Source organism: Numida meleagris, chromosome 3, assembly GCF_002078875.1.
Source record: "Numida meleagris isolate 19003 breed g44 Domestic line chromosome 3, NumMel1.0, whole genome shotgun sequence".
In the NCBI taxonomy this organism is placed as follows: Eukaryota; Metazoa; Chordata; class Aves; order Galliformes; family Numididae; genus Numida; species Numida meleagris.
Genome location: NC_034411.1, coordinates 54746395 through 54773297, shown reverse-complemented (window position 1 = coordinate 54773297; position 26903 = coordinate 54746395). Strand labels below are relative to the sequence as shown.

At 41.4% G+C, this 26903-nt stretch overlaps 1 protein-coding gene and 1 long non-coding RNA gene across 6 annotated transcripts; both read left to right on the top strand.

Annotated features, from left to right (window-relative positions):
- LOC110395475 (vacuolar protein 8-like) lies at positions 680-26614 on the top strand. Of its 5 annotated transcripts, none has more exons than XM_021389929.1 (15): positions 680-1015; positions 1125-1351; positions 4410-4529; positions 5447-5566; positions 6438-6557; positions 10389-10511; positions 11525-11607; positions 12795-12920; positions 13717-13762; positions 14696-14829; positions 18634-18762; positions 21410-21524; positions 22427-22561; positions 23619-23744; positions 24626-26614. In XM_021389929.1, the coding sequence occupies exons 1-15, from the start codon at positions 975-977 to the stop codon at positions 24745-24747; spliced, it is 1767 nt and encodes a 588-aa protein (XP_021245604.1). In that variant the 5' UTR covers positions 680-974; the 3' UTR covers positions 24748-26614. The 5 variants fall into 5 exon arrangements, with proteins under 5 accessions (XP_021245604.1, XP_021245605.1, XP_021245606.1 ...); XM_021389930.1 differs by having other exon boundaries at positions 1118-1351; XM_021389931.1 differs by having other exon boundaries at positions 1115-1351.
- Positions 14836-15649, top strand: LOC110395476. The gene is made up of 2 exons (XR_002436407.1): positions 14836-15093; positions 15208-15649. It is a non-coding gene; the product is annotated as an uncharacterized LOC110395476 (long non-coding RNA).

The window sequence follows — 26903 nt, the reverse complement described above, 5'->3', positions numbered from 1 at the left end:
ATTTTCAAACATGATTTATTTAGAAATTTGAGATCCATAGAAGGACAACAAGACTAAAACTTACCACTTAGTGTACCAAATGCAATGGTTAGAATGAATTTATAGAAGTAAATAAAAGTCATCAACTCTCATCAAACCAATACATGCTGATGTCTTAATTAAGGTGATCTTGCATCAAATGAGGTTTTACTCAAAACCTCAAGAATATTACAATTTTCACTTTATACTACATTAAGTAGAGCAAAGTCATTTGTAAGACTGTTCGACCAAAGGTGAACACATGCTCCATTCTGGTGAGTTATGCAAAATGATGGGTTGAGAACAGCTTTTTTTTCCTTTAACTTCCCTTTTCTGCCTAAAAACTTGCAGATGACTTTTACAATCAGGACAGCAACACCAGACCATCATTAACTTTCCCTGCTCACTCTCAGTTCTAAACTCACTTGGCCACTGTATTTTTGCTTTTATTCCAGTTTTCCATTCTTGCTGATTTGCAGAGTCTCACTTGGCTGAGTTGTGAGCCACTTGCCCAACAGGGTTTTTGTTCTGGTCTGCCAAAAACTGGTAAAACCTGTTAGTGTACAAGCTTTTTTTTTTTTTTTTTTTTTTCCCGATCTTACTCTCCTATTGGCAGTTAGAGCCTGTACACATGCAAACAAGGTGGTGCTTACCTTTCATGTGGAAAACTGCCTTACAAAAACTGAAGTTGTTTTGTTCATCACGCCATTGCTTTTCTAGCCTCACGAAGGCTTTGGTGGATACTCCAGGAGTTAAACTCTGTTCTCCATGGAATGGGTTTAGGTCATCATCTTATTTTTCTTCAAGAAAAGGGAGGGTTTCTGAGCATGGCTCAGGTCCAGCCTTTTCAATAATATTTGGTAGACTGGGAGATGCACAGAAATCAGCTTTTTTGTACAATGTAGCTTTTTGGGCACAGAAGCTTGTGCAGCTTCTCAGCAGCTGCGCATAGTGTCATGTTGACATCTGTAATACTGGACAAACACCAAGGCAGCAAGTAAGTGCAAAACGTGGACAAGTTGGGGAGAAAGCTTTTTTTTTTTTTTTTTTTTTTTTTTTTCAATCTCTTTCCTTTTCATCTTGCTTTTTGCTGCTGTTGGAGCAAGAATGGGTCAGCTGTGTGGACGGTGCATGCAGCTACTGTGTGACTTCGTGGCCTTCGTTCAGAGGATGACCTCAGAGCTGGTGCACAGCATTAAGGAATGCTTAGCTGTGATAAGCAAGTGCTCCTGCTTGAAACAGAATGGCTCAAAAACCAGGCAGCTGTACAAGCCCATCCTGCAGCCTCATGAGCGGGTGACAGCACAGGAATTTCTGCAGCAAATTGAAAGAGGTAAGAGCATTAGGTTTTTGAGAGGATTGTGAAAGGGTAAGGAGAATCTTTTCGGGGGCTGATAACAGATTGCTGTCTGAACTGCTCTGACATGGCACAGTGGTGCAGGAAAGAACAGAACCACAGAGCATTTTCTTTGTGTATGTGACACCGAGAGCTTGAGTGGTACAACAGTTTGATTCAGGTAGAAATGATCAGTCCCTTTCTGCTGTACCACTACTGTTAAATATGACCCATGTACATATGTTTTGTGAAAGCAAGTCCTTCTTGAGTCAGTCCCTGAAGTAACAAAGCTGGAAAGAGGGCTGTATCAACACTGGACACTACAGGAGCCTGTTAGCGGGAAACAGCAGCATGATCCTGGCTGAGATGTTCACATGCATCTGTGGTCTGGTGCAGAGCACCTGGAGCCGCACTGAAGGTGCCTGTGCTATACGTGGGGAAGGCTGAAGACACCCTGGGACAAGTGCCACTGGGCTCAGAGGGCTTCCCCAAACTCCAAGAAACTGGTCTGCCAGTAAGCACTTTTGTGTACACATTTAAGGCACAGGGCTTGAACACAGTCATGGGATCCAGCTTCAATCAAAGTAGACCCATATCTCTATGTTCATCTGCCTTCAGTGTCCTCTCAATCCTGTCCTGAGACACAATGTGTTAGTAGGAAAGCTTTTTTTTTAATTTCATTCCTACTGTGACTGAATGTCTTCTTGGACAAGTGTGTTTCGTTTGTTGTCCAACCTGAAAGCATTCCTTGTCTCAGCCTTGGAGAGGGGGCAGTTTCCTGTTTGTTTTTTGCTTTGTCTCACAGCTAATTGCTTGGACTGTGTAAGTTTAACAACCTTGGGCTGCAGGTACTAGGCAAAATTGCAGATCCTTCTTCTTTTATTTGCATATAGGGTGCAGGACACCACAAACTACTATTTCTTTGCTTGCCTTCTTGTGATGTGAACCAAGAGAGGCATTTATCCTTGATATAACACAGATGATAACGTTGTTTGAAATGATCTATCATGGAACAACCTTTGGAATGATTGTTGTGATGCTGATTGATTGAAATACACAAGGATTGGCCTCAGCTGATGTCCTTACTCTTTGAACACAGGGATCCCGTGCTGCTTATATGTTTAATTAACTGCTGCATATCAAGCACTGGCTAAATCCTGAAGTCTATATGCAGAATAGGACTTTACCTTTCAGCTTTGCGTGCAGTGGGAATCTTCCAAAGCTGAACATTTTCTTCCAAAATCTAACATGCTCCTGACCATTTCAGAGTGTCTTGACAGTAACCCAGCTCAACTGAGAGACTGGGAAAGAGTGGTCTGGAAAAAATGATGAGAACATTATTGCCATTTACAGCACCCACTGGTGCTTCCTGAAAAGAGTAAATATATGTTTTCTTGAGAAATCCTTTCCTCTCTGACATGGGTCTGCAAAGGGCCAGTTTGTCCTGGCTACTGAGGAAGTGGAGTAGAGCAGCAGGGAGCCTTGAGCTTCTGTGCCAGCAGTGCAGAGTTGGCCATGCATGCTCTCAGGGAAGTCCCAGTCTCCTGTGATAGGAAATACACAGCGCCCAGGAAGAAGGACCGAGGTTAATTCTCTGAGTAGCCAAACCCTGCTGCCAAGATAGATGGAGGTACAGAAGCCTCAGGAAGAGAACAAAGACACATACATCTTATTTTAGCACTCACCTGTGTATTTTATTCCAAGATGAGATGAGCAAGCCCATCCTCAAATTTGGACAAATTATAATAAGCAGAGAGCCAACATTTGGGCAGTTGAGTACAAGGAAAGACTTTGTGAGTAGTCATATTCGTTTGTGAGATAGGGCAGCAAATGCTTGATAAGCAGGTGAAGATTTTGAGTGGCTTTTTCTTTATCATTCTCCCAAATAAACATGCACAGATATGTGAGGGATTCAGGTAGTCAGTGTGTAAGGAAGGGAATTAAACCACATGAAGAGATCTTTGCTTTTTTTTCTCAAGGTTTCTTGCACACACTGGTGGCTAGTCCTTCCCTTTGTGTTTATTGTTAACTATTAAACAAAACTGATCATTATATGAAGCAGTTCTTCTGTGAAATATACTTACCTAACCCTGAAGGTAAGCATTTGCTATTCTTGATAGGTCAGCAGCTTCTAATGGCTTGAGATATTGGCTGAGTTTCACACTGAGTCATGAAAGCTCACAACCTTCACATCCCTCACATCTCTGTTATCCCATATGAGGAAAAGTAGCTAGATCTTGTTCTTCACAGAGATATTTCAGTCTTCAATGTACTGCTTAAATCTCTTGTCTAAAGATGGATCATGTACTTGTGTGCTCCAACAGTCAATATTTACCACATTACCTTTTGAACAGTTGATACTATTGAGCACTGGATCAGTGGCCCTTTTTTTCCTCTTTGCTGTTCCATTCCATTCCATGCATTGTAAGCACATAATACAGTAACAGAAATCATGGATGACTGCCATTGCTCTACTCTTGGTGGCTGTTGCTGAACATTTGGTTTATTCATAGGGGAACTATCATACTCAAGAACAGGTAAGACTCATGCTAGGAATTTGAGCCTGAGGCAAGCCCATTTGCAATCCACATTGATATTTCCTGAAACTCATTATTGTAATACAAAGAATAGGAAACACAGCAAAAATAAAAAGTATTAAATTAAAAATATGTTCTTGTTCTATAGCTCATAACTAAGAATGCTATTTTCAGTTGATACATTTTAACAAAGACCTTCTGTGATTCAGGAAGCGATAGGAGTTTTATGGAGAACAAGAACACCTACATTTATACTGGATAACATAAAAGTGTCTAAAGGTTATAATTTATCTTGCATCCAATCACTAGCTTCAAGAACTTCATAAGAGGCGCTGCCAAGGACAGGTTATTCTGGGTTCATTTATTACTGCTGCTCCTGGAAATATGAAGAGGATAGATGGGCTCTATGGAGCTGATGCAGTGCAAAAATCCTCACTTGTTTGACTGGCTGTAAACTTTAATTTCTTTTTGTAAACTGTAAGTGTAATTAAGTCTGTGCTGTAACTGTATATCTTTAGGTTTTGAAATGTCACCACTTGGAAAGGACCCTCTGGAAGCCTTGAGGATCTTAGCTTTTTCAGAAAACCCAGGTCTACAGCAGTCTGCTGCTCTCTATTATTTGCATATGAGCCAACACAGTAAGTTATCTCAGTGCCTTAGAAAATTTCCTCATAATTATAAATAAAATCATATTTTCCAACTGTGAAACTTGCTTTGATTCATTAATCAAAGTTCTTTTTTTTTCTTGCTGTATTTTTTAACAAGAAAAATGCAAATGCTGTCATTGCCTTATGGGCAAAACTCATTCTGAGTTTTGCTATGAGGAGATTATCTCTCATCATTATAAAAACTGTCATTTGTGTAACTGTAATACTTTCAAAAACAAATCAGCAGACTCCACAGTATCTAGAGTCTGTGTATTCTGAATCTCCTGAGAGCAACATACACAGAGTCTGGTGGCAGGAAATGGTCATAGCAATCTTTTAAGGTTTTGCAATGTATGATTTTTTGGAAGAGGACAAAGCCCTCGAAGCTGGGTTGTAGTGGAGACGTAAAGGAAACATTATGGTTTGTACCCACTACTCCATGGAAGCTACTGCTCAGCTCTTGAGGCAATTTGTGAACAACTAGAAGTCAACTTTGATATGCCAAATAAGATTCCAACAAGAGTTTGGGTCCTACATAAAGGCAGAAAAAAACAACAAGCAAGCTGTGATTTACTTATTTATTTGCTTTTTAGAATTGTACCTCAAGATTTATCCTATGTATTTTTTTCTGGCTAAAAAAGTGCAGACTATTCAACATGAGGACCTGCTATGAGGTGGAATGACTTGTTTGGTAGCAAGGCATGTTGGTTTCCCATATTTTTTAAGTACTTGAATATTCAAAACCTTTTCAGGAAACTGGGCCTGTTTTGCCTGCAGCAATGTAATTTAAATGATGGGCAACACCACTCAGCCCATTTATGGTAACAACTCAGGCCCAAGACCAAAAAGTGAAAAACAAGAGCAATGTGAATGATGAGACTCCTGAGTGTTTCCTTTCATTCCTGCAGTGAATGTTCCCCTGCCAGCAGAGCATCTGGAGCCCTTCTATGCCTTATTACGGTCTGCTGACCTGGAGGTGCAGCAGATGTCTTCCTTGTCCCTTGTCAACTTTTTGCTAGAAGGAAATAGTGAGTAATTAATAATGCATTTCCTGTTCTGGTGCATCTCTTCTGCAGGACTCAGTACAGAAGGAGGGCGCTTCTCCATAGTGAGGTTCATACAGATTCAAATTCCCTTTTTTGTGCTCTAGATAGGACAGGTGTGAGTCCATTTGCAAGCCACATAGATTCTGGATATGTTAGGTCCCTTGAGCAATGCTATATCACGTGGCAAGTAATCTTGGATCTGTTTGCAAAGACTGTTAAATTTTTTCTCAGGCTGGTGTAGGAATAGCTGTACTACTCTTTTTCTTGGATTGAGAGCCCACCACCTACCCTTTCAAGCAACAGATAGAGCTCTCAGAAACAAACTCTGCCTATGAGATGATTCTCATTTTCCTGTTACTTATTAACTGAAACTCAAATTGCTTGCAGTTTGGAAAAAATGCTTAGATATTTAGTATAATTGACTTTCTTCTGTAGCTTCTGGGACCCATTTAACTGAGTTAGCATCTGGGAGCTGCAGAGGACGTGTCACTACTTACAAGTAAAAAGTATGTTTATAAAAGCAGACTTCAGGACATGGAGAGCAGATGAGCAAATTGTGAACCTATTGGAAAACGGCAGTTTCCAAAATGAACTGTGTGTTTCAAAATAGAATTGCTAGTAGAAACATTTGGAAGCATCTGAACATCTCTTACATTCTTTCTTAAGTCTAACAATGAATCAAGCAAACCAAGTAAGAGATTGTAAGTGCCTTTCAGGTTGTTTTTATGTTAGGTCTATTTTGTATAATCATAATATAGACCCCAAAAACAGTCAAAGGAAGATATATCCTTTTAACAAAGGTTTTAACTGTTTACTTTCTGGTTTGTCCATTTGTTTTTGAATCTATGGACAGTTGACAAAGAAACGGTTGTCCAAATGGGTTTACTTGAGCCAATTCTGGATCTGCTTGAGTCAGAGGATCCCACTGTCCAGTGTAATTCCTGCGCCTGTACCATGACTTTGGCTGTTTCAGGTGAGTGTTCTGTTCTTTCCCTTTATCCTCTGCAGTGAATCCATTCAACTTTTATGTCATATTTCAGTGTGAAGCCACTTACTTGCAATTGGATAACGTCAACAGATGCCGCATAGGTATCTTTTTGGTATTCTTATTTCACAAATTCTTGAGATTCTGGTTAAGATTTTCTTCTCAGTGTTTCTGACCTTCTTTGTCTTATGATTACAAACCCTTTTCAGATTTCCAACCTAAATATATTCATGACTCCCATATCTTAATTAGTGTTTATGTTGGCTTTTAACTTCAATACGTCTCTCATTTTACTAGAATGAGAAAGTCAAGCTCATTAAGACTTCTTTTGTAAGTGAGACTCTCCATTTATCTTCATAGCCCTTTTGGGTGTAAAGCATATGCTCCAGAAATGGAACACAGCTGTTTTGCAATACCACAGACCTCAGGCATTGTTGCAGTCAGAAGACATACGTAAGTGCTGTAGGAGTTTAATTTTGAATTCATCCTTTCTGAAAGACAGTGACAAGATACATGCAATATTCCAACTGGGATCTCACCCATGTCTTCTGTTGTAACATCCTGGAAAATATGTGTGTGATACATCTGATGATAACATTTGTGTCTTTTGGAATTGCATTATGGTGATGTTGTCATCCTGCAACCGACTTACCACTTTATTCTTTCTCCTCCTCTGCTGCTATTTCGTGTAGACACCAGTTTGTTAAGGGTCTGCAACAAAGCTCAACCATTGTTACCAAAAGTTATCATGTTAGCCTATCTTATTCTACCTTTCTCAAATTCCATTGTTCTTGTGTAAAGAATATGCAAAGGTCAGCTTAAAACTTATAAGTAACGCTTATTTCCCTTCCTATCTTGTTTTTCTACCAACTTCCCCCTCAGCATAGGAAGCTGCCACCTGATGTCCCAAGAGGCTGTGAGAGGCATTGTAGATGTGTAACTTTCTCACGCTGTGAAGGGAAAGCGGATTTTTAAGTTTGAGATTCCTGGGCATAGGAGGGCTTTTGTTATGTATGGTTAGTGGAGATTTTCTCCTGAAGACCTACAGAGGCAGATCCCTCCAGCTGTTTTAAATTGTGCACGTAGAAAGGGATGTCCTTGGGAACCAAAAATGTTAATTAGTACTGAAGGCACTCTGTCCCTCCTCGATGTCTCTGTTTAACCCAGGTTGCAGGGAACCCTCAGCTACTCCAGATGCATTCTCTTTTGAGGGTGCTTACCTAGCACCACTGCACACTCTGTAAGTGCCAGTGTACTTTGAGCACAAGTAGATCACATTAAGCACTCTAGGAGCTTCCAGCCTATATAGGAAAGCATCTGCTGAACATGAAGGTAGACAGTCCTGCAAATGCATAGGCTGGGTTGCTCCCTGGGATTTAGATCAGTTTTGAAGATGTGTCTCAGTTTAAGCAGGATATAGATAGACTGGATCCATTTATTTGTTTTTCAGAATATGTTTTGCTACCACAGCAATGACACTAAAGCAAGAAGCAACTTCCTAGAGTTTATTTTAATTCTAACGCACATGCCCTGATATCCTAAGGGATCTGCTTGAGAAAACAATGTTGCTCAGTCATGACCTTCAAGTGTTCCATTCATGCTTTAGACTATTTTTTAAAAGATAAACATGGAAGCAGAACAAAACCGAAAAAAAATCTATCCTTTAGATAGCTTTGAGGTGACTAAAACTTTAAATCCAAGAGTGGCAATGTGTCTTAACTCTACTGGAATAGACATCCACTACTGTGCAGAGTGAAGTTTTTTAGCAATGTGACTGCAAGTTATATGTGAACTGGGATATCCAGTACTTACCGGCTGCCAGAAGTAGCCAAAAACAAAAAACAAACAAGCTCATTTAAATTAAAAGGATTTCAAGGTCAGTTGGTTCCAATACTGGCATTTGTCCACACAGCAAGAGGACATGCGTACATCTGCAATTATCTGTTTCAATCTGTGAGTGGAAACAATCAGTTCTGGGCTAAGAACTCTCCTCAGAGTAGATAGGAACAGAACTAAATGTTCACAGCAAGGGTTTGGGGAGGCCACAAAGCTAAACAAAAAGGATGCAGTGAGCGCAGAGCACGTTCAAAGTTGTGCTGTCAGGAGAATTTTAAAGCACACAAACAGCAGAAAGTGGAAAGAAAGAATTTATAAATACAGGTTTCCAGGTGGATTATTCAAACCCAGTTTGAGTAGATGTTAGTGATTCACCTGCTTTAGAGTAGTATGTGAGTATGTGTTTCCCTTCTAAAAACACTCTCAGGGGGACTGGTTGTTGCACTGGCATCAGTGGAGGAACTGCATTACGTAGATGGGCCATAGAGATGATAATACAATTATACACCATAGTAAGAAAGATATTTTCACCCATGCTGTCATAAGTTGATGAAACAGTGCTCATTGTTCACATTATCTGGCTAAAACTAGAATGAGAATGGAGAGAGGGATGAGGGAAAATGATTACGGAAAAATGAATCTAGCAAATCCACAATAATGGGCTCTAAGAAAGATGGTGGAGCTGAATTTCTCAGCTAGTGAATCACCAAGAGAAAAGGAAAAAAAGGGTTTTTTGGTCATGGAGGTTTCCACTGTGTAGGTACTTGTCATGGTTTCTCCACTCTCCCACAATGAGAGTGGGTGCTCCAGTCACTCCCAGGCGAGAGCAGGGCACCAAGCCCGTGTGCCACCACCTCCACCAACGCAGGCTGAGAGAACGCATGCCACCACTGCAGGCTTCCAGTGTCGACCACCACCTGAAAAATTGCCCGAGCTGTCACGGAGCTGTCATTTTCAGATCAAACCTTTTTTGTTTTTTTTTTCTTCCTTAAAGAAGAAAATCCTTTGAGGCACACAGTGGCTCAATATTCTGTCATGGTCATCTGCTTCCTTCAGAAGATCTTTGGACTGGAAACATGTCCCTGAGAAGCTCTTTCACAAGAGGACATAGGCTCTCCTTTCCCTGTCCTTGAAGGGAAGGTGGAAGAAAAAAAAAATGCCCAAATTTTGTCCAGACACTTGTAATCCCTTTGCCAAAATGTGAGGTTTTCTTCCTCACTCATAATTAATGGAGTGTATTGTGTGAAAGAATGAGGAAGGATCAATATCTGGATGCTCAATCTTTTTGTGTCTCTCCTTTATCCAGTTTATTAGAGTTTATATCACATCAGACTGGTTTGCATCAGATGGCGCTGCACTAAATAATTTCTGCTTCCACTGTGGGAAACAGAAGAACAGTACACAGATGGACTGTATTGGAGAAAGACGTATCTACAAAACTGACCTGAAAATTTCACCTGAGTAACTGCTTCCCACGTGAGACAGATATTTTTAAATAGATGGCTTTTCCCAGAACAATTGATTCACTCAAAAATGAGAATATTTTTTCCATCACAGAAGGTTTTTTTTGCATATAAAATATACACGTGAAGGCAAAAAGGGACTTAATCTGGAATACTAAACCGACCCCATCTGAACTATGCTTGAATAGATATCCTTGACTATCTGGGTTTGTGTGCATCAGTTCCTTAGTATAGAACAGCCCCAGGAGTAGATGTTTTTATTCTCATAAATCTCTAACTTAGTTGGCACCTGAGGATATGATCTGATCCAAATACTTTCACATTTCTTGCTTGCTTGTGTTTCATGTTTCTCTCAGCAAGGTTTCAGAGACTGGCCATTGTTTAAACAGTCTAGAAAAGTACATAAATGAATCAATACTCCCAAGAAAGCCAGTCATGCCAGCTGTCCTGCTCCTGACTCTCAGTAAGATGATACTGTGTGGTACTGTCTCATTTCTTTCTTACTCTGATTTTTTCCCAGAATCCAACCGAGAGGCTATTGGCGCTGCTCGAGGAATTACACCTCTACTGTCTCTTGCCAATTCCTATGATCCTAGAGTACAACAAAATGCAGTTGGTGCTATTCTCAACCTTACACAATCAGGTACTTTCAAACTAATGGTTTAGCTAAGATAGCTGAAAGAAAATTCTGCAGCAATAGAAAGACACATAAGTCAAAAGGATTAAGGCAAGAACAAAAGATTATCTGCGCAACAAGTTATTTCCAATGCATTTGGTATTCATGATACCATAGGCTGATTATTTCAGTTTGGCCTCTCCTTAGCTAGTGCAGACCCATTTTTGCCTAGACCCAAAACAGGAAGGCTTGACTTTTGAACTCAAAGAATTAATGTACAAGCAATTAAATTATTAAAGAAAGAGAAATAATAATAATTTATTAAAGAAATACTTTGGTCTAAAAAGCTATCAGCACATCTGGTAGTACTTTGAAGCAATCCAACAAGGATTATCCAAATTTATCCTGCAAGAACAAGCTGTGGTACTGTTTAACTCATATCCCCAACTCAATGTTTGATGATTCAAAATTTAACTATTATGGGCCTGAAGTTCTTCCTGTTAAAAGTTCCTGGGATTTCTGCTATCAGCTTTGGCAAAAGCAGCGTTGGCCCTCTGCAACAGTATATGTACTACCATATATTAACTCTGAAACAAGTCAACATTAATTTCCATGTGTCTACATGACACCATTATCCCACACAGCTAGATGGCACACTTCTAAGGAATATCTTATTTCTATACAGTAGGGGGAATGATTGGCAAGAACTTTTACAACTATTACATTTCTGCTGTTATTGTTTGTTTTATATGGAAATAATGCATGGTGAATATCATACTTGAGGTTTTTCATATTCTCCACCAAATCAGATTCTCTCAATAGGCTTTAGCAGAAAACCAGCACAGGCTTAATCCATCAGCCTAGGTCATTTTGCTAAAATACTGCACACTACTGTCTTGCACAAACTCTAAATGGTGTGCTCTGATGTTTGGATAGGCATAGCCACTCTACTGTGCATATCCCTATCCCTAATGCCTCCAGATGAGAGAGAGAGAAGGGAAAGGGCACACCTACAGAACTTTGTTTTTATTAAATGACAGAGAGGATCCAACTGGTCCTGTGCAAGGAAGGAGCCCTGCCAGTTCTCACCTTGCTGCTGGAGTCCCCTGACTCAGAAGTGCAGGTATGGCACAGGTCAGATTTTCTAACAAGGTCGGTGTGACTGTAAGGAGAGCACAAAACCACAAAACTGGGAAATGCAAAGGTGGAGGGAGGGGAAGGTTTCTGCAGAGAAGCCGAGTGACATGTGAGAGCATCTTGGAGGAACTGAGCTCAGTCAGGCAACATCTATTCAAAGCACATGATTTGTTTAGCTCCACAGGGGATTTATAATGCCAGAACACACTAATACATGCACACAGTTGTTATGCAGCTACCTTTCTGAGTCTTTCGGACCATCAGATCAGCTGCTGACAGGCCTGCTCCTCTGCTCTTCTTGCTTCCTTTGATCTTCCCCTCTAAACAATTATACTGTGCTTCAGAAGGCATAACTTGCAAAGAATATTTTTCTCATTGTTTTGGATGTCTGGGAAATCTTCCTGTTTTGTGCTTATCCCAGACATCTCCTTGTATTTCTGCACAGTTAACAGGGTTGCGTCTTGATTTCAAGTATGCTACTGAAAAAGTATGAGTCAGATGTGTAAACCTTAAAGTCCACTTGTTCATTCAGTCGGTCTGAGAAGCACAGGATTGTATCCTCCACTGTTCTCCTTAGCTCTATTCAGTTGTAAATGTCAGAAGTGATGGAGCCTCTGGAACTGCTTTCTGCAAGTTGTGTCAGTATCACCAACTTCTCCTGATATTCATCTTAAAATTTCTTTCTCTGCAGTTCAACCTGTTCCTTCTAATTATACCTTACATCTACCACATGTTTTAATATATATAATCTTCCCTAGAATTAATGTTTAAATCTTTTGAAAATGATCTCTTGGCATGCTAGGGCAGTGACAACGTCCAGCTCCAGTAAACCAGTGTAAATATATAGTGCAGTCACTGTAGAAGAGCTAAGGTAGGTGTCAGCCACAGAGTAGCTGCAGCAGTGCAGGACATTCCCAAACACCAGGGAACTCGTGGGTTTGTGCAGCATGCACTGCCACAGCACTGCTGTTGTAGCAACAGCAGATTTTGCATCACTTGTCTGAGCCCACTCAGGCTGTTCTCAAATCTATCTCACAAAATACCTGAAGATGAAAAAGCACTGTATTTTCTTCATCTCTCATTCTAAGCATTTTTCTAATTTAGTTTTACTCTCTTCAGTGTTGTCATCACTGTGACCACCTCTCTCCCTGTTTTTTCCTTGGCTCTCCACAGTATTATAGCTGTGCTGCCCTAAGCAACATAGCAGCCAACACTCAGCACCATGAGGCCATGCTGAGAATTGGTGACAGATTCCTGCTGCGCACGCTCATCTCTCTTCTGTCCTCCTCTGTGGACAAGGTAAAGCCACAACCCTCTCTTTACAAGAAGGTTTAGCATCACAGCACAGCTATGAAGCTGGGCTCCTAGTTTCAGTCTGGCACACTTCTGCTTATCTACTGCACGGATGCCTCTGTGACATCTTTCCCACAAGGAAAGACATACATTAAAATGTATGTAGGTTCTATAAGGGCAACGTTTGAAGAAAGAAAAGGGAAACATTAAAGCCCTGGACACTTCCTTTAGGCTTGGTGACCTATTTTAACTTGAAACTGTATGAAGTGCTCTGTCCAGGCTCTCGCACCTATTATGCTGCTTCTTTCTTTTTTTTTTTTTTCCTTCTTTTTGATATCCTTAGCTTCGACTATATGGCTTCAAAGAATAACATCTAGAAAATCTTGCTTTGCTGGGAGCCACACACAGAAAAAACTTCAGCAAGGTTCAATTCAGGATTTAAAGGGTAGAACCTTAAATTCTGTGTTGTCTCTTCTAGTTGAAATAATAAAAAAAAAAGCAAAGCACATGAGACAAATTCAGTCCATACATTTTCCTATAATTGATTTGCCATTTCAAAAAAAATCCAAAAACTGAACTCCATTGGCCCTTCCTCATCAATGACTGATCTAGGGGAAGTTGAAACAAACTCATGTAAAGAAAAAAAATGGTTTAAAAAAAAAAAGGCCCAGAATTTGTGCTCTGAAGATAGTGTGATAGCTTGCTAGCATTTTCACATTTGTTTTGAGTACAATAGCCAAGAACACATGTTTCTGAAACCACCCTTTTTCTCTCCATTTCTTTTTCCCTTTGGCACGAGAAGGTTTCAAGCCAGGCATGTGTTTGCCTAAGAAATCTGGCTACCAGGGGTAAGTAACATGTTAGAGATAAACAAACCACGCTACTTTTTCCCTTTCTCTCTCTGCCTTTCAGAAGGAGCACAATGGGTTGGGAACCTTTCCTGCTAAAAACAGAGACACTCTCATTTCTGTGTGTTGGATGCTGCAGGAAGAGGGAGGTTTGGTGTGCACTCAACTAAACCTCCCCTAGACAGCAAGAAGCAGTACCCAAAGTGAGAGTGTCAACACATACCTTGTATGCACTGGGCATTTTGCTCCCCTCTGCATTTCCCAATCATTAACCCTGATTAGGACAGGATGTCTCCTGAAATTGCTGCTTGAGTGGGGCCTGCCCTCTCCCAAGGCATGAATCTCTCATTAACTATAATTCTCTCCCAAGCATTTGTCATCCTCTTAAAAAAAAACCCAACCTGTTAAGTAACCCAATCCATTTCTACAAGGTACTCCAGAGATGAAAGCAGAGGAGCTGCATGTTCAGCACTGGAGTCCTAGGGCCCAGAGTAGAGTTGTTCATCTAGAAGTTGTGGAGGCACTTTGTTATCAAGCAATCGCAGTGATGGTGGACCAGGGAGTGAAGGCTCTGCTCCTTGTTCCTTAGTGTCTCTGATCTTTGAGACTTTGAGATTGCAGGGCCAGTGCTGTAAAAGGACCATGACTCCGACAGGTGGTGCTCAAGGAGGTCTGTTTGCCCTTTCCACAGGGTTTTAGGCCAGTGAATTGCTCAGAAAATATCCCTCAATTCTTCTCACCAAGGTTCAGACATAAAATGAAGGGTGCCCAAAGCTACACACTACTCTCAAACCTGTATTAATTCTTGGCCAGAGGAGACAGAACAAATGAGGTTTAATTTTTATAACCAAATACCCAGCACTGTCCCATCCCACAGAGATTGGGTTGTTCCCTCTACTGTCCTCACATTTCATCATTATCTTCCCCAAACAGCGGACACGCAGGCCGAGCTGGTTGCTGAGGATGTCCTGCCCAGGCTGTGCTCTCTCCTGGCGTCCAGCAGCAAGGACGTGTGTCACGCAGCTGTTGCTCTGCTCTGGGTGCTGTCCCAGTACCCACACAATCAGGTATGGCAGCTCGTCCCCAGAGAGACGGGGAAAGAGCAGTTCTGGCCTCTGCCTGCATTAGCACTGTTACAGCATCCTGTGAGGCATGTCAGTATCCTCTGTGAGATCTCCCAACACCTTCCCCTTTCTGCCTCAAATTATGAGGTTTTGCCTACTCCAGCTGCACCGTCCCTATCCAAGAAGACTACCTGTTGTGGCGAGTGGGATTCTGGGGATCCCGCAGTTAATTGGATCACCTGTGGGAAGGCCCAGGGGAGGGAAAAGGTAAAGATGAGTGTCAGATTGCTTGGCTGAGTGGACACCACCCTGCACTCCCTGTGTTCCGCTCGCTCTTCAGACTGTCAGCAGATTTATTCTTTTTTTTTTTTTTTTAATTAGGCTTGAGATAATTTAAAAGTCCATCAATCTTCAGCTAATTCACTAGAACTTTCCTGTGTCTCCTTGTGTCCTTAGCTACAAATGGTTTCTTTGCCCATGTTGAGGGCAAACACTACCATTTAGCAGTGCAATGCCATGCAAACACATGAAGCACTCTGGCTTAAAATAAACAGCAGCAAACAACCATCAGAGGCACTCCTGCTGTACTTTCATCCACCACATGAAACACCAAATCACTAAATAGTGACAGACATTATTATTATTATTTTTAAACATGCTTTTCCGTTCCAGTGATTAAAGGCATCCTTAGGAACACGGACATGAAAGGTTTTTGATAGGTGGCTTAAGCTAACAATCTCATGAGAGAGCTGGAGTTTGGGCAGATAAAGGAAAAAAAAACCAAGAACTTTTCCTGTCACACTGCTCTAAGCAGCAGTGACAGCCTCGGTGACCACAGCTGGGCCCAGGCGGGGCTGAGACTTGGAATTTCCCCAGGGCACTGGAGGCCTGGTGCCTCACATCTTGTTGCATGTACACGGCACGGTATGAAATGAATTGTGCCTCCTCTAACTCAGGGACGTGATGGAAAAATTGGGAAAGCTCAATGCCTATGGAGACACAACCAGAGGACTGAGCTTTCCAAAGGCTTTGTGCAGGCCGCGTTAGCACCACATGTCCTCGTGGCATGCCAAACTGCCTCCTGCAACTGAGTGCGATTTGATCTCAGCAAGCTCACTGTTGAAATATTGCTGGGGGTGATTAGCACAGCAAAAATCCAAGCGCATCTGCAGGTTTATTTCAGTGAGCAAATAGGGCAGTCCTCAGGGAGCAAGCAAGGCCACGTGCTCTTCGGAGAGGCTGACCTCACCCTCCCTGGGCCTCCCCATCTCTGTGGCCTGGATTTTCAAGGCCTTTCAAGGTTTCTTTCACTCACCCAGGCTGAATCCTGAGCATCTGAAAGAGGGACTTCTCCATGGGAACAGCTATTGGCAAACAAACCACCGCACAAAGCTAACCTTTACCACCAAGTCAAGTGATGCTTGAGTTATTGCAAATGCTGCCAAGGATACAATAGGGCAGGATTCATCTGCCCTTTCACTACCATGAATCAAACCCCCAGGAATGCTTCATACTAGCTCCTCTCCCTTCCTTTTGGTCCCTGTCCTGGCTGCTGACAGTGGTTCCCAGCGAGCACTGGAACTACTTCTCTCTTGTGGGGGAATTTTATTCAGTTCTCCAAAGGACAGCCCAGCCCTAAAACTCTTTCCTTAGAGTCAGTGTCTGTGGGAAATGGCCTTTTAAATCACATTCCTTTGAGCAAGGATCTGTCAGCTCCAGGTGATGCTGCTGACTTTCCACTCCAGACACAAAAAGCTTTGCTTTCCCATCGAGCTACCTGACAAACAGGATAATATTTATCTTGGCAAGCACTGCCTACCCAAGGATTTTGAGCACAGCATTGCAATACTGAGCACAGTTTATGCTGGAATGCTTTTTCTTGCTCTTTTATTTTGAATCTGAGGAGAAGTTAGGTCAATACTCACTTCAGCTACCCAAACCACTTGTACTCAGAGTTCTCTCCTGGGCCTCTCACGCTGCGCAGGATCGAGCCAGCAGACAAAATCTGGATCCCAGCCACATGCCAGCTAAGGAGGCTCAGCAGAATCCAGAGTACTGTCACTTGCTGGCATAGGTCTAAATGGATTGAAGGGGCTTGGCAGGGAAGTCATTACATATTGGAAAGTTCATTTAGAGTCTATGGACAACTTCCTCCTCTCATGCTGTAGCAAATCAAATAAGGGTACTACAGTCAATAGGATTACATAGAAAAGAGGACACATAGTTCAAAAAGCACAGAAGACAGCCATTAGTGGTAACTGAAATGGATAATCTAAAATTATGTGATTTCTGCTTTTGAAGACAAGTGAAAACAGAGAAAGTTTACAGCCACACCTACATATAGGATTCTTTAATGCTCTGAATTTAGCCATAGTACTGCCTTTTCCATCTACTTCCATGTCTTATTTTAGTATTGCTGGTTGTGACAGTGCTTAAAATAAACAGAAGTGAAGATGTCAGGTGATGTTAAGAAAAAAAATATATCATAGAATCACAGTCATAGGGGTTGGAAGGGACCTCTGGAGATCACCACATCCAACCCCCTGCTAAAGCAGGTTCCCTACAGTAGGTTACACAGGAAAGCATCCAGGCAGGTTTTGAATATCTCCAGAGAAGGAGACTCCACAGCCTCTCTGGGCAGCCTGTACCAGTGCTTCATCACCCTCACAGTAAAGAAGTTTTTCCTTATGTTTGTATGGAACTTACTGTGCTCCAGTTTGTGCCCACTGCCCCTCATTCTGTCACTAGTCACCGCTGAAAAGAGCCTGGCCTCATTCACTTGACTTCCACCCATTAGATATTTATAAGCATTGATAAGACCCCTCTCAGCCTTCTCCAGAAGAGTCCCAGGTCTCTCACTCAGCCTTTCCTCATACGGGAGTTACTCCAGGCCCCTAATATACACACTTTGTCATTTAACCCAAGAGAAAGAAAGGTGCATGGTAAACTTTTGAAAACTTCCTTTTGTGCTGCTTCAGTGGTCCTGAAGCAGATCTTCAAGTTCAGAATTATCCTTTCTTTTTGTTTTTTTTTTTTTCAATTATATATAGGACCGATTATTTGTTTTACACCAAACACCAAAGCTTCCCAATTTCTAAATAACACAAATAAAATAGTCTGCTACTAGTGAACAAGAATAACATAAAGAACAGACAGAAAAAAAAGGTTTCCCCATCTTACATTGCTTTCAACTGTAGACCTAACCCAAACCCATTTAATATGGGAGGAAAACTACTTTCAGGGAGAAAGGTAAAGTATCTCTAAAATAGAACAGAGAAATATACGTACTGTCTCAGAAGATGCTGTTCAGAGTACTTTACTGAGATGATGCCTGATCACACGTTGGCCTAAATGTACAGTCCATTACTGTTGGGAAGGTAAGCTGCTGGGCTACTTAAGGACACGGTGCTGCTGTTGTTGCTTCTCCACAAACTTCCCTTGCCTTCCATGCCTCTCCCAACCACTTCTCCTTCCAGTCAGGATCACATGTCCTTACACTGGCTACAAAGCTGCTGCTCACACCGCAAGTGACCTCTGGGGATGTTTCATACAAACAAGTTGCTGTAAATGAAGAGTAAATTCTGGGCCTTAAAGACTCCAGATTTCTACAGAAAATGCCAGTCAGTAGGCCATATTTTGAGAGAAAAGGCAGTGATCACAAACACTTTGCTGTTGGTTTAAATGAATCAAGTAATGCTTTTCTTGCAGAGCTAAGAGCAATCTACCTACTGTTTGCTGCAAAGTTGCATCGCTGTGCTTGGCATTGTCTGTGTGGGATGTAATGGAAATACTGGTTGCTTTTCTCAGGATGCTCTGGTGTGCACTGAGCTACTGCAGAGCCTGGGGATGCTCCTGTCAGTGCACACAACAGACCCTGTGATTGCTGGCCACGCTGCTTGCATCATCAAAAACCTGAACCTTTCCAAGTACGGACAGGTGAGTTCCATTTGGTTTTCTTGCTGAATTGTACTCGAGGAGGTTGCAGTTACATTTATAAAGAATCAAAATTACCCACAGAAGGATTTTATTGTTACTACTTATACACTAAGTATAGTCTGCACAAAATTGTGCTTATGAATAAAAGGACCTCATGTGTCATAGCAAAAGTTGTTATTTTTCCATATTTTTCCAATACAAAACAAATATGCTAAAGAAAACAAGAAACGTCAGATTTTCCTATGAGTGATATGCCTACCTAATTTGAGTGATCACATCACAGGTACAAAGCATATTTCAAGCAATGATATGCCAAACAAATTAAAAGAACCATCCAGGAGAATTCCTGGTTGCTTAGAAACTGAATCCTGATTTCCTAACTCTCACTCTTCATATACCTTTAGTTACCTGTTTACAGGGTTCAGAACGGATCGAATTTTACTAATTCCCAATTTGTTAAATTTAACTCCAGCTGCTGATGTATTTTTTCCCTGTTTGGCCAGTTACCTGTTGTGCCAAGATGCTATCAAGGCCTCTATCACTGGCTTTGCTTCTAGTGAAATCCATACCTACAGATGCACTTCTCAGCTTGTTATCCAATTACAACTAGTTGCAGAGACTGCTTTGCTGACATGTCCGGTGTCTGAAATAAAATCTTTTCTACCTATGACTTACCTGATTTCAGGCTTAGGGACATTTTTATCCTTCCTTTTTTGCACTGTTAATTCTCATTCTTGCAGCTCTTTTACTGTTGAGTTTAGTCTAGATTGGGTTATGCTGAAGTACCAAACCACAGTACAAAATAAAGTTGTCCTTACTGCAAAGACTGTTCTTGCATTCCTTTGCCTGCCCTCCCATGGTGTAACAGAGCACTCAGTGAAACTGAAGAGATTTAAACCAGCCAGGAGGAAAACTTTGCTATAGATCTACGAACCTGACTAATAATGAGGAATGGGACAAACCTTTCAGCAAGTCTCAAACAGGGATTGGAAATGTTAATTTCCAATAAAGTTTTTCACTTATATCAGCAAAGATAGAAATTACAATAGTTTTTATAGTTGTGAAATCATTTTTTTGCAAGGAAATGCATTTCCTCAAACTCAAGGCCCACGAGAAGAGTAAAAATGGACCGTGCTTTCAAAATCTGCTTTAAAAAACTACCATATTTATCAGTTAGATTCTGTGACTTTATTCTGTCCTTGGCAGGGAGCTGGTTCATCTTCATAAAAGCTTTACAGTGTGCCATGTAACATATTTAGCACTCACTTCAGAAGTGAACCCACAGACGTGAATAGGAGCGCCAGGTTTCCAAGGTCAATTCTAAGACACATAAGAGTCCTTGTAACAAGAGGGAAAAAAGCACTGTTTTTGTGCCAGCAGGACACAGACTGTGGCAGCTTGAAAGGCAGCAGTCTTGAATCCTGCTTCAGCTGCTAAGCAGCAAATTAAAAAATTGCAATATAAAATTAGAATACAAAAGAAGATATTCTTCTTTTTGTTGATAGCCACCTGAGCTCCCTCTTGGAGTTGTGAGCAGCTTCCACCATCAGGATTTCCCTACAAACTGGAGATGCAACTTCCCTAATTAAGTCTGGTGACTCACTCAGAATTCATTCCTTGGTCTCAAGGGCTTTTTGTCCAGGTTGGCGCAGGCTAAGCCTCCTCTCTTGTTTTCAACTTGGTATCTAAAACATATACTCCAGTGCAGAGATATGCATGATGGTTTGGGCATAGCAGATGCAATCTAAAAAATAAGGGATAAACAGAAATGTTTAATACATAACAACTCTGCAGAAACAAAACTCGCCTTTGCTTGTCACGTCCCCTCATATTTCTGCAGATCAGAGCATTTCAACACCAAAAAGCTTTCAAAGCCTCAGATGCAAAGAAAATGATAAACTTCCACATTTCCCCCTGCTTAGCTCTGCAGTACTCATGTTACTTCACTGCAAGAATTTAGCAAATGACAGCTTGATTCTAATACACAGTCTGATACAGTGGTAATAGGTTGCAGAAATCTTTGAGCTCCAAAGTGATCTGTGATCATGAAGACACCCCACAGACAAAGCAAACCCTGGGAAACGCTTAAAATCAGGTGATTTCTGGCTGTGGTCCCTTGCTTTGCTCAGCCCAGAGCAGAGGAGCTGAGGGAATGCCTCATGGCAGCTGCAGCTCCTCACAGGGAGCTGAGGGGCAGCGCTGAGCTCTGCTCTCTGGTGGCAGCGACAGGGCCCGAGGGAACGGCATGGAGCTGTGTCAGGGGACGGGCAGCTGGGGGTTAGGGAAAGGTTCTGCACCAGAGGGCGGTGGGCATGGAACAGGCTGCCCAGGGCAGTGGGCACAGCTCCACACTGGCAGGAGTTCAAGGGGTGCCTGGACAGCGCTCTTAGGTATATGGTTTGGATTTGGTTGATGCTGTGTGGAGCCAGGAGCTGGAATCGATGGTCCTTCTGGGTCCCCTCCAACTTGGGATATTCTGTGATTTTACGGTTTGTCACTTGGCTTCATTAGATCTGGGAGAAGAGACAATGGCATTATCAGTGTCTTAGCCCTCAGTATTGCAAAGAGATATTCATTACTTCTGAAGCCCTTGGACACCATCAAAACATGATGGAAGTGCTGAATGTTAATCTTTTTCTCATTGCAGAGAATCATTGAGAGCCCATGTGTTGAAGGTCTCCTCCAGACCATGCTTTCTATTGACATTCAAGAAGATTCTCTTCTTTATGTGTTATCTTGCCTTGCTGAGCTGGCAAAGCAAGGTAGGGAAGCAACTCCACCATAAATGGCTTCCTCTGAGAAGTGCAGACATCCTTTATTAATTCTAATGGGAACTGAAGCCTAGGTCTTTCTCTTAAGCTTACTGGGAGTTTTGCCATAATATTCAAGGATAGCAAGATCCAACTTACTGGCAGGTGACTTTGGCTCCATTGTTTGCATTTTTTTTTTTTTGGACTGCTTAATTATTATTATTTTGCTTAAAACTCTTTGTGCCAAACTTCACTGCTATACACGGCCTGTCTACTGTTATTTGTAATGTCACCCAGTTTCTCAGCTGAATTCATTTCATAATACCAGAAGCTAATCTAAGAGGAGAAAGAGACTAAAATACAAAGTGTGTTTATCTCCTTGAATTTATTGCACATGGATTTTATAAGAGATCCCAAATTACCACCCCTTGACACACAGCTGTCCTCATGACACAGAGGATAAGTGTAAACTTTCCCATCTCACTCTGGGATTGGATATCGTCTGTCAAACGTTTCCTCTCTTGTATCTCTTTTAACTGCCATGCAACTGGTGACATGTCTCATTTAGTTCTGCAAGAGGTGCTCAGCAGCTGCTGGGCAGAGACAACTAGGCCAGAGTGGGTCTTGTGTATAAAATGATGCATTCTTTCAGAGCACAAACCCAATGATATAAAAATCCAACAGCCTTTCTATGAATCAAATCCACATACCTTACTGAGAGCATAAATTCAAGGCATGGCCATATTTTACAAGCTAGAAATATTTATTGCAGAAGTTCAGCACTTATTTTGCCTCTCCAACTCTGTGAAGTATTTCCTATTTAGACATATGGGTTCTGGCAGATTAGTCACGCTCTTTTCTAGGGCACTGGCATTTCTATTTACAGACTACTCTCCTACCTTTTTGCCTTCTAGAAGGAGCCACGTTACGCATGGTCAAATGGATGGATGAACCCTTGACAAAGCGCTTGGTGAGACTGGCTGGCCAACGGGAACATACCGAGCCATCCTTTCAAGCTGCCTCCATCATCCAGCACTTGATAGATCACGGTAAGTGTCACACAGCATTAACTGTGCTTTCAAAGACACTTATGGTTGTCTGAAGTGAAATGAGACTTTTTCGAAAGGAGTTAACTGGCAGGTGCTGAACAACCTTTAACATTCTTCCATCATCCTCCACCTGGTTTCAACAAATTCATTAGCAGAAAAGAGTCGCCCCTGAAACACACATGTAGCAGTGAAAATAGACCTTAGCCAAAGATCTGGGTCAGGCGTTTGGTGCCCTCTTCGAGTACTTTTATTCTGCAGGGCTGGTCTCTAAGCCAATTCTGAGGTCCTTAAAGACAGGTTTAAGCGGAAAGGTGGGATGGTGTAAAATACTCCTTACTAAGGAAGTGAGAACACGTTTCAAAGAGGCGTTGCTGCACCTTTGTTTGACCCTCTCTGCCAGTATATACAATATGATGGCATCCCCTCATAGAGGAGGGGAGGCTGGTAGGGGCAATTGCAAGGGGATGGATGGTTGCGTTCCAAAATTTTAGATCACTTCCTCTGCCTGACCAGTAAGAGGAAGATGAACCAGGATCATCAGGAAGGTGATTAGCAGGAGCAGTGAAGTGGCTTTTTAGAAGGTAGCCTATATGTTTTAAATTTCAGTGAGATATAATGTTAAATTTCAGTGAGCACAGTTTTAACGAGCAGAAGACAAATACTATATGACCAAGACACTTGCCCTGTGCAGCTGAGCACTTCTCAGATTTGCAAGAAAAAGATGTTCAGAGCAAAGCAGTGATGGAGTCCAACAGCAGCATGCTTCACGGGTCTGTGTGGGAAGCTCATCAATATACATGTCAGTATGTGCCACAAACAAGGACAGGCTCCCTGGCCAAGCTGCCCACTCTGCAGAAATCTTGCATAACACTTCCATGAAGAACCAGTGCCACCATTAATGGTTGCAGGTGGAAGCCCTTTGCCATCCTCTGCAGTGACACGGGTTGTAGCTGAGGGCAGAACAGTCATTAACGGTCTTAAATGTTGTTACAATAAACAGTTCTGGAAGTGTTTTAAAAGCTCCTGCTGATCTCCAGTTATTCTCCTATTTATGCAGAAAAGATGATGCTTTTGTTGAAGTGTCACATCAGAGAGATTCAGGCCTACCTCAGGAATTTTCTTACCCACCGAGAGGTTCGCTTCCAGCAGGTGGCCATTTCCACATTCTGCAGACTGCAAGCAGGTACATTCTCACCGCCGGGCCCAGCCTCCGGGGAACTGCCCCCTCCCATCAGCAGCAAAGGCAAATCTTTGTCACAGGCTGTCACCTGCACCCCTGCACTGACAGCTCTGCTTGCCTAAGCAAGCAGAAGAAACCCAAGGGCAGCTGTTAACTGTTTTATCTGTTTAAAAGTAACAAAGAATATCTTACAAAAAGGGCAGATTTACTTTATTTATTTATTTTGAACTTTCAGATCAGCAGGAAACAGGACTTGGGGTATAGCTGTTTTGTGTCCAATATGAGGATGCGTGGCACTAGGCTCAGCCTAAAAGCTTTTCGAATTTAAAATTTTAATTCATTTTGATGAAGCAAACGCAAGCAGATCACATGGATGGCAAAAGCTGGAAAGCTGCATCTTTTCCATACTGAAATTAATGTATTTCTCTTTTTTGTTGTTTTTAAATATTTTTTTAAGTACAAGTTCAGTACAGATGACAAATGCAATATGATAAATAATAATAATAAATACATAGAGTGCATCTTCACAAATACAGAGCCAGAGCCAAGACCCCGATATATCTTTGTGTGTATCTGCTGTACAGAATCAGTGCATAAGGGTGAATTTGCCAGCTGAGTGAAACAGCTTTTGCCATCTGGATCCAAAGATAGCAGCAAACATTCCTGAATGGTTGTAAGGATGAAAACTGAATTACTGCCCATCTGCTTTGTGTGGCAGAAGGTTTGTTCCACCTTCTGTATACTTATTATATACTGTAGTAAGAAACAACTACTTTATCTAACCTAAAATAGAAGCATTCTAAGCACGTGCATTAAAATGCAGGGGAAAACATCTGAAGAGGGCAATTGCTGCAGCTCACCTAACACTTGTTTTTCCTCTTCAGATCCAGAATTCTCATCAGCATTCAGGAAAAGCCAAATGGCCAAACTCCTCCAGCAAGTCCGTCAACAGACAGAAGAAACCCAAGAGCTCCTTAGGGCAGCTATTTGCCATGCAGACAGTTAGTATTTAAGCCGGATAGCTTACAAACTTACCAGATCCAAGAGCCTGAACTTTCAGAGATGACTGTCCTTATTAGTTCCTGTAGCTTAACTGCTCCTGTTACTTGCAGTTTCCTGGTACGAACATGGTGCACAGCACCTTTATAAAACAGAGATGTTCCAATAACAAGAACAAGACCAGGTCAAAAGACAAACACAACGTAGCAGCTGCCATGAAAGACTTGTGAGATGCATATATGAAGACAGAAATCTATACTCTGCAAATGGCACATTATTTCCATAGGTACTTGCAAAAGGGAAAGTGAACACATTTGGCAAAATTATAAATTGATCTTATATTCTTATAATTCATTTTAAAAGAAGTTAAGAGGACCAAAGCACGTAATAGTATGTTTAGCTCTGAATTCAACTGTGTTGAATGTGTATGCAGGTTCAGACCGGCCCCCCCTTCCCTCTTGTCCAGGGGCAGTGAATCTGTCTCCTGGATCTTCTTGCCAATCAGAGAAGTATTTTTCAGAAAACAAACAAACAAAAACAAACAACAACACTGTAGTCCAGAGCCTTGAACTTATGGGGCACTGTTTTTTTTTTGTTTGTTTTGTTGTTGTTGTTGTTGTTTGTTTTGTATTTTAATGTTGCTTTTAATTTCTAGGAGAAAGGTAATCTAATAATAGTCGTCTACTACTACTAATAATTCAACAGTAATTAATTCCTCTTTTAATCAATACACTTCTTTTTTAAATTCAAGAAGCTGGCTGGAGCCTCTTGTTGGACAGGCTGGAATACTGAAGTTTTAGGACAATTCATTTGGCAAATATCTGCTCCTAGATTGCACAGTTTCTTACAAAAAATAAAAAAGATGTACAGCTTTAGAATTGCTACTGGCTACAGACATGGAATACAAACTGAGGGAGATGTAGAAAAAGATCTGCCAACGTTAGTGTCCTCTCTCTGTTTTTCTCAGCTATTTAATTGCAAAAGTTACTTCAGTGCCTTCACAAGAAACACAGTCCAGTTGCTGTGAAAGGTCACTCCCTGCTCCACACCTTCAGAAAAGCTGTAACTTCTACAACTGCTGATTCTACCTCACTGAACTGTTGTCTCTGAAAGCACAGATAACAAAACAGATGCAATAGCAGGCAAAAAAGCTGGCATTCATTTTATACTGTACTTATTACTGATAATAATATTCAAATCCCCCAGCATTTAAAGAAGACTTACAAAAACCCAAGACTTAACTTTTTTTTTTTCATATGTTTGGACTCTCACACCTACATCTACACCCATTCCTTAGACTTTAGTGTGCGTGTTGGGTCCTTGAAAGAGAGCACTTATTTTCCCCTTTTATTTGAAGCAAGCCTGGAATGAATATAATTATGCATTGTTTTATTTGCAGTCCAGCGCAAAAACCACAAGAGAAATGAAGTAAGCTCTTCATCTTTGTGCTTCAAACAGCAAAGCGAGTGTCCTGATACCTCATAAAAATAATTGAGATCAATACAGCTTATGCCTGAGCCTAAATGAATCCTCAGACAAAAAAAAAAAAACGAAGCTATATCTTACTGGCTACATCTTTTTTTTGTTCATAGCTGTAAGCAATCCTGTACTGATTTTTCAGTAAAGCGATCACAGGAAAACTAAAGAGAGGTTTTACGCGTACCAGGAACATGAAGGAGAATTTTCCATCACAGATTGACTCCTGCTTCAACAATGCGAGAAAATCAAAATAGAAATAGAAATATTTCAAACAAGTTTTATTTGGTACTCACATGCTATAAAGGTTTAGAGGAAAACTACATATTTTGGACACTTTAAAGTATTGTGGCTATGTACATGGGAAATTAAAGAAAGCAAGAATGGAACCCAATTAATTTTACTGTGTCACAAACTATTACTGAAAGCATTCTGACTGAATAGCTTCCACATATTATGGCAGATAAGTCTCTTTTTCTTTGCTTTTCCATTGCTTTTATCCCATCTCCTGTGTAGGATGAACACTTGGCAGCAGCAGAAAGTCATTTCTTCAAGAACTCTTCAGCTTTTGTCTCAGAAGATTTCTTCTGCTAGCACAGACTTTCTGCACAGCTTCCTATTAGCCTAGCTCTGTGCTCACTAAAGGCAAGTGCAGGAATCTGAGTGGCCATTCTCTGTCAGCACGAA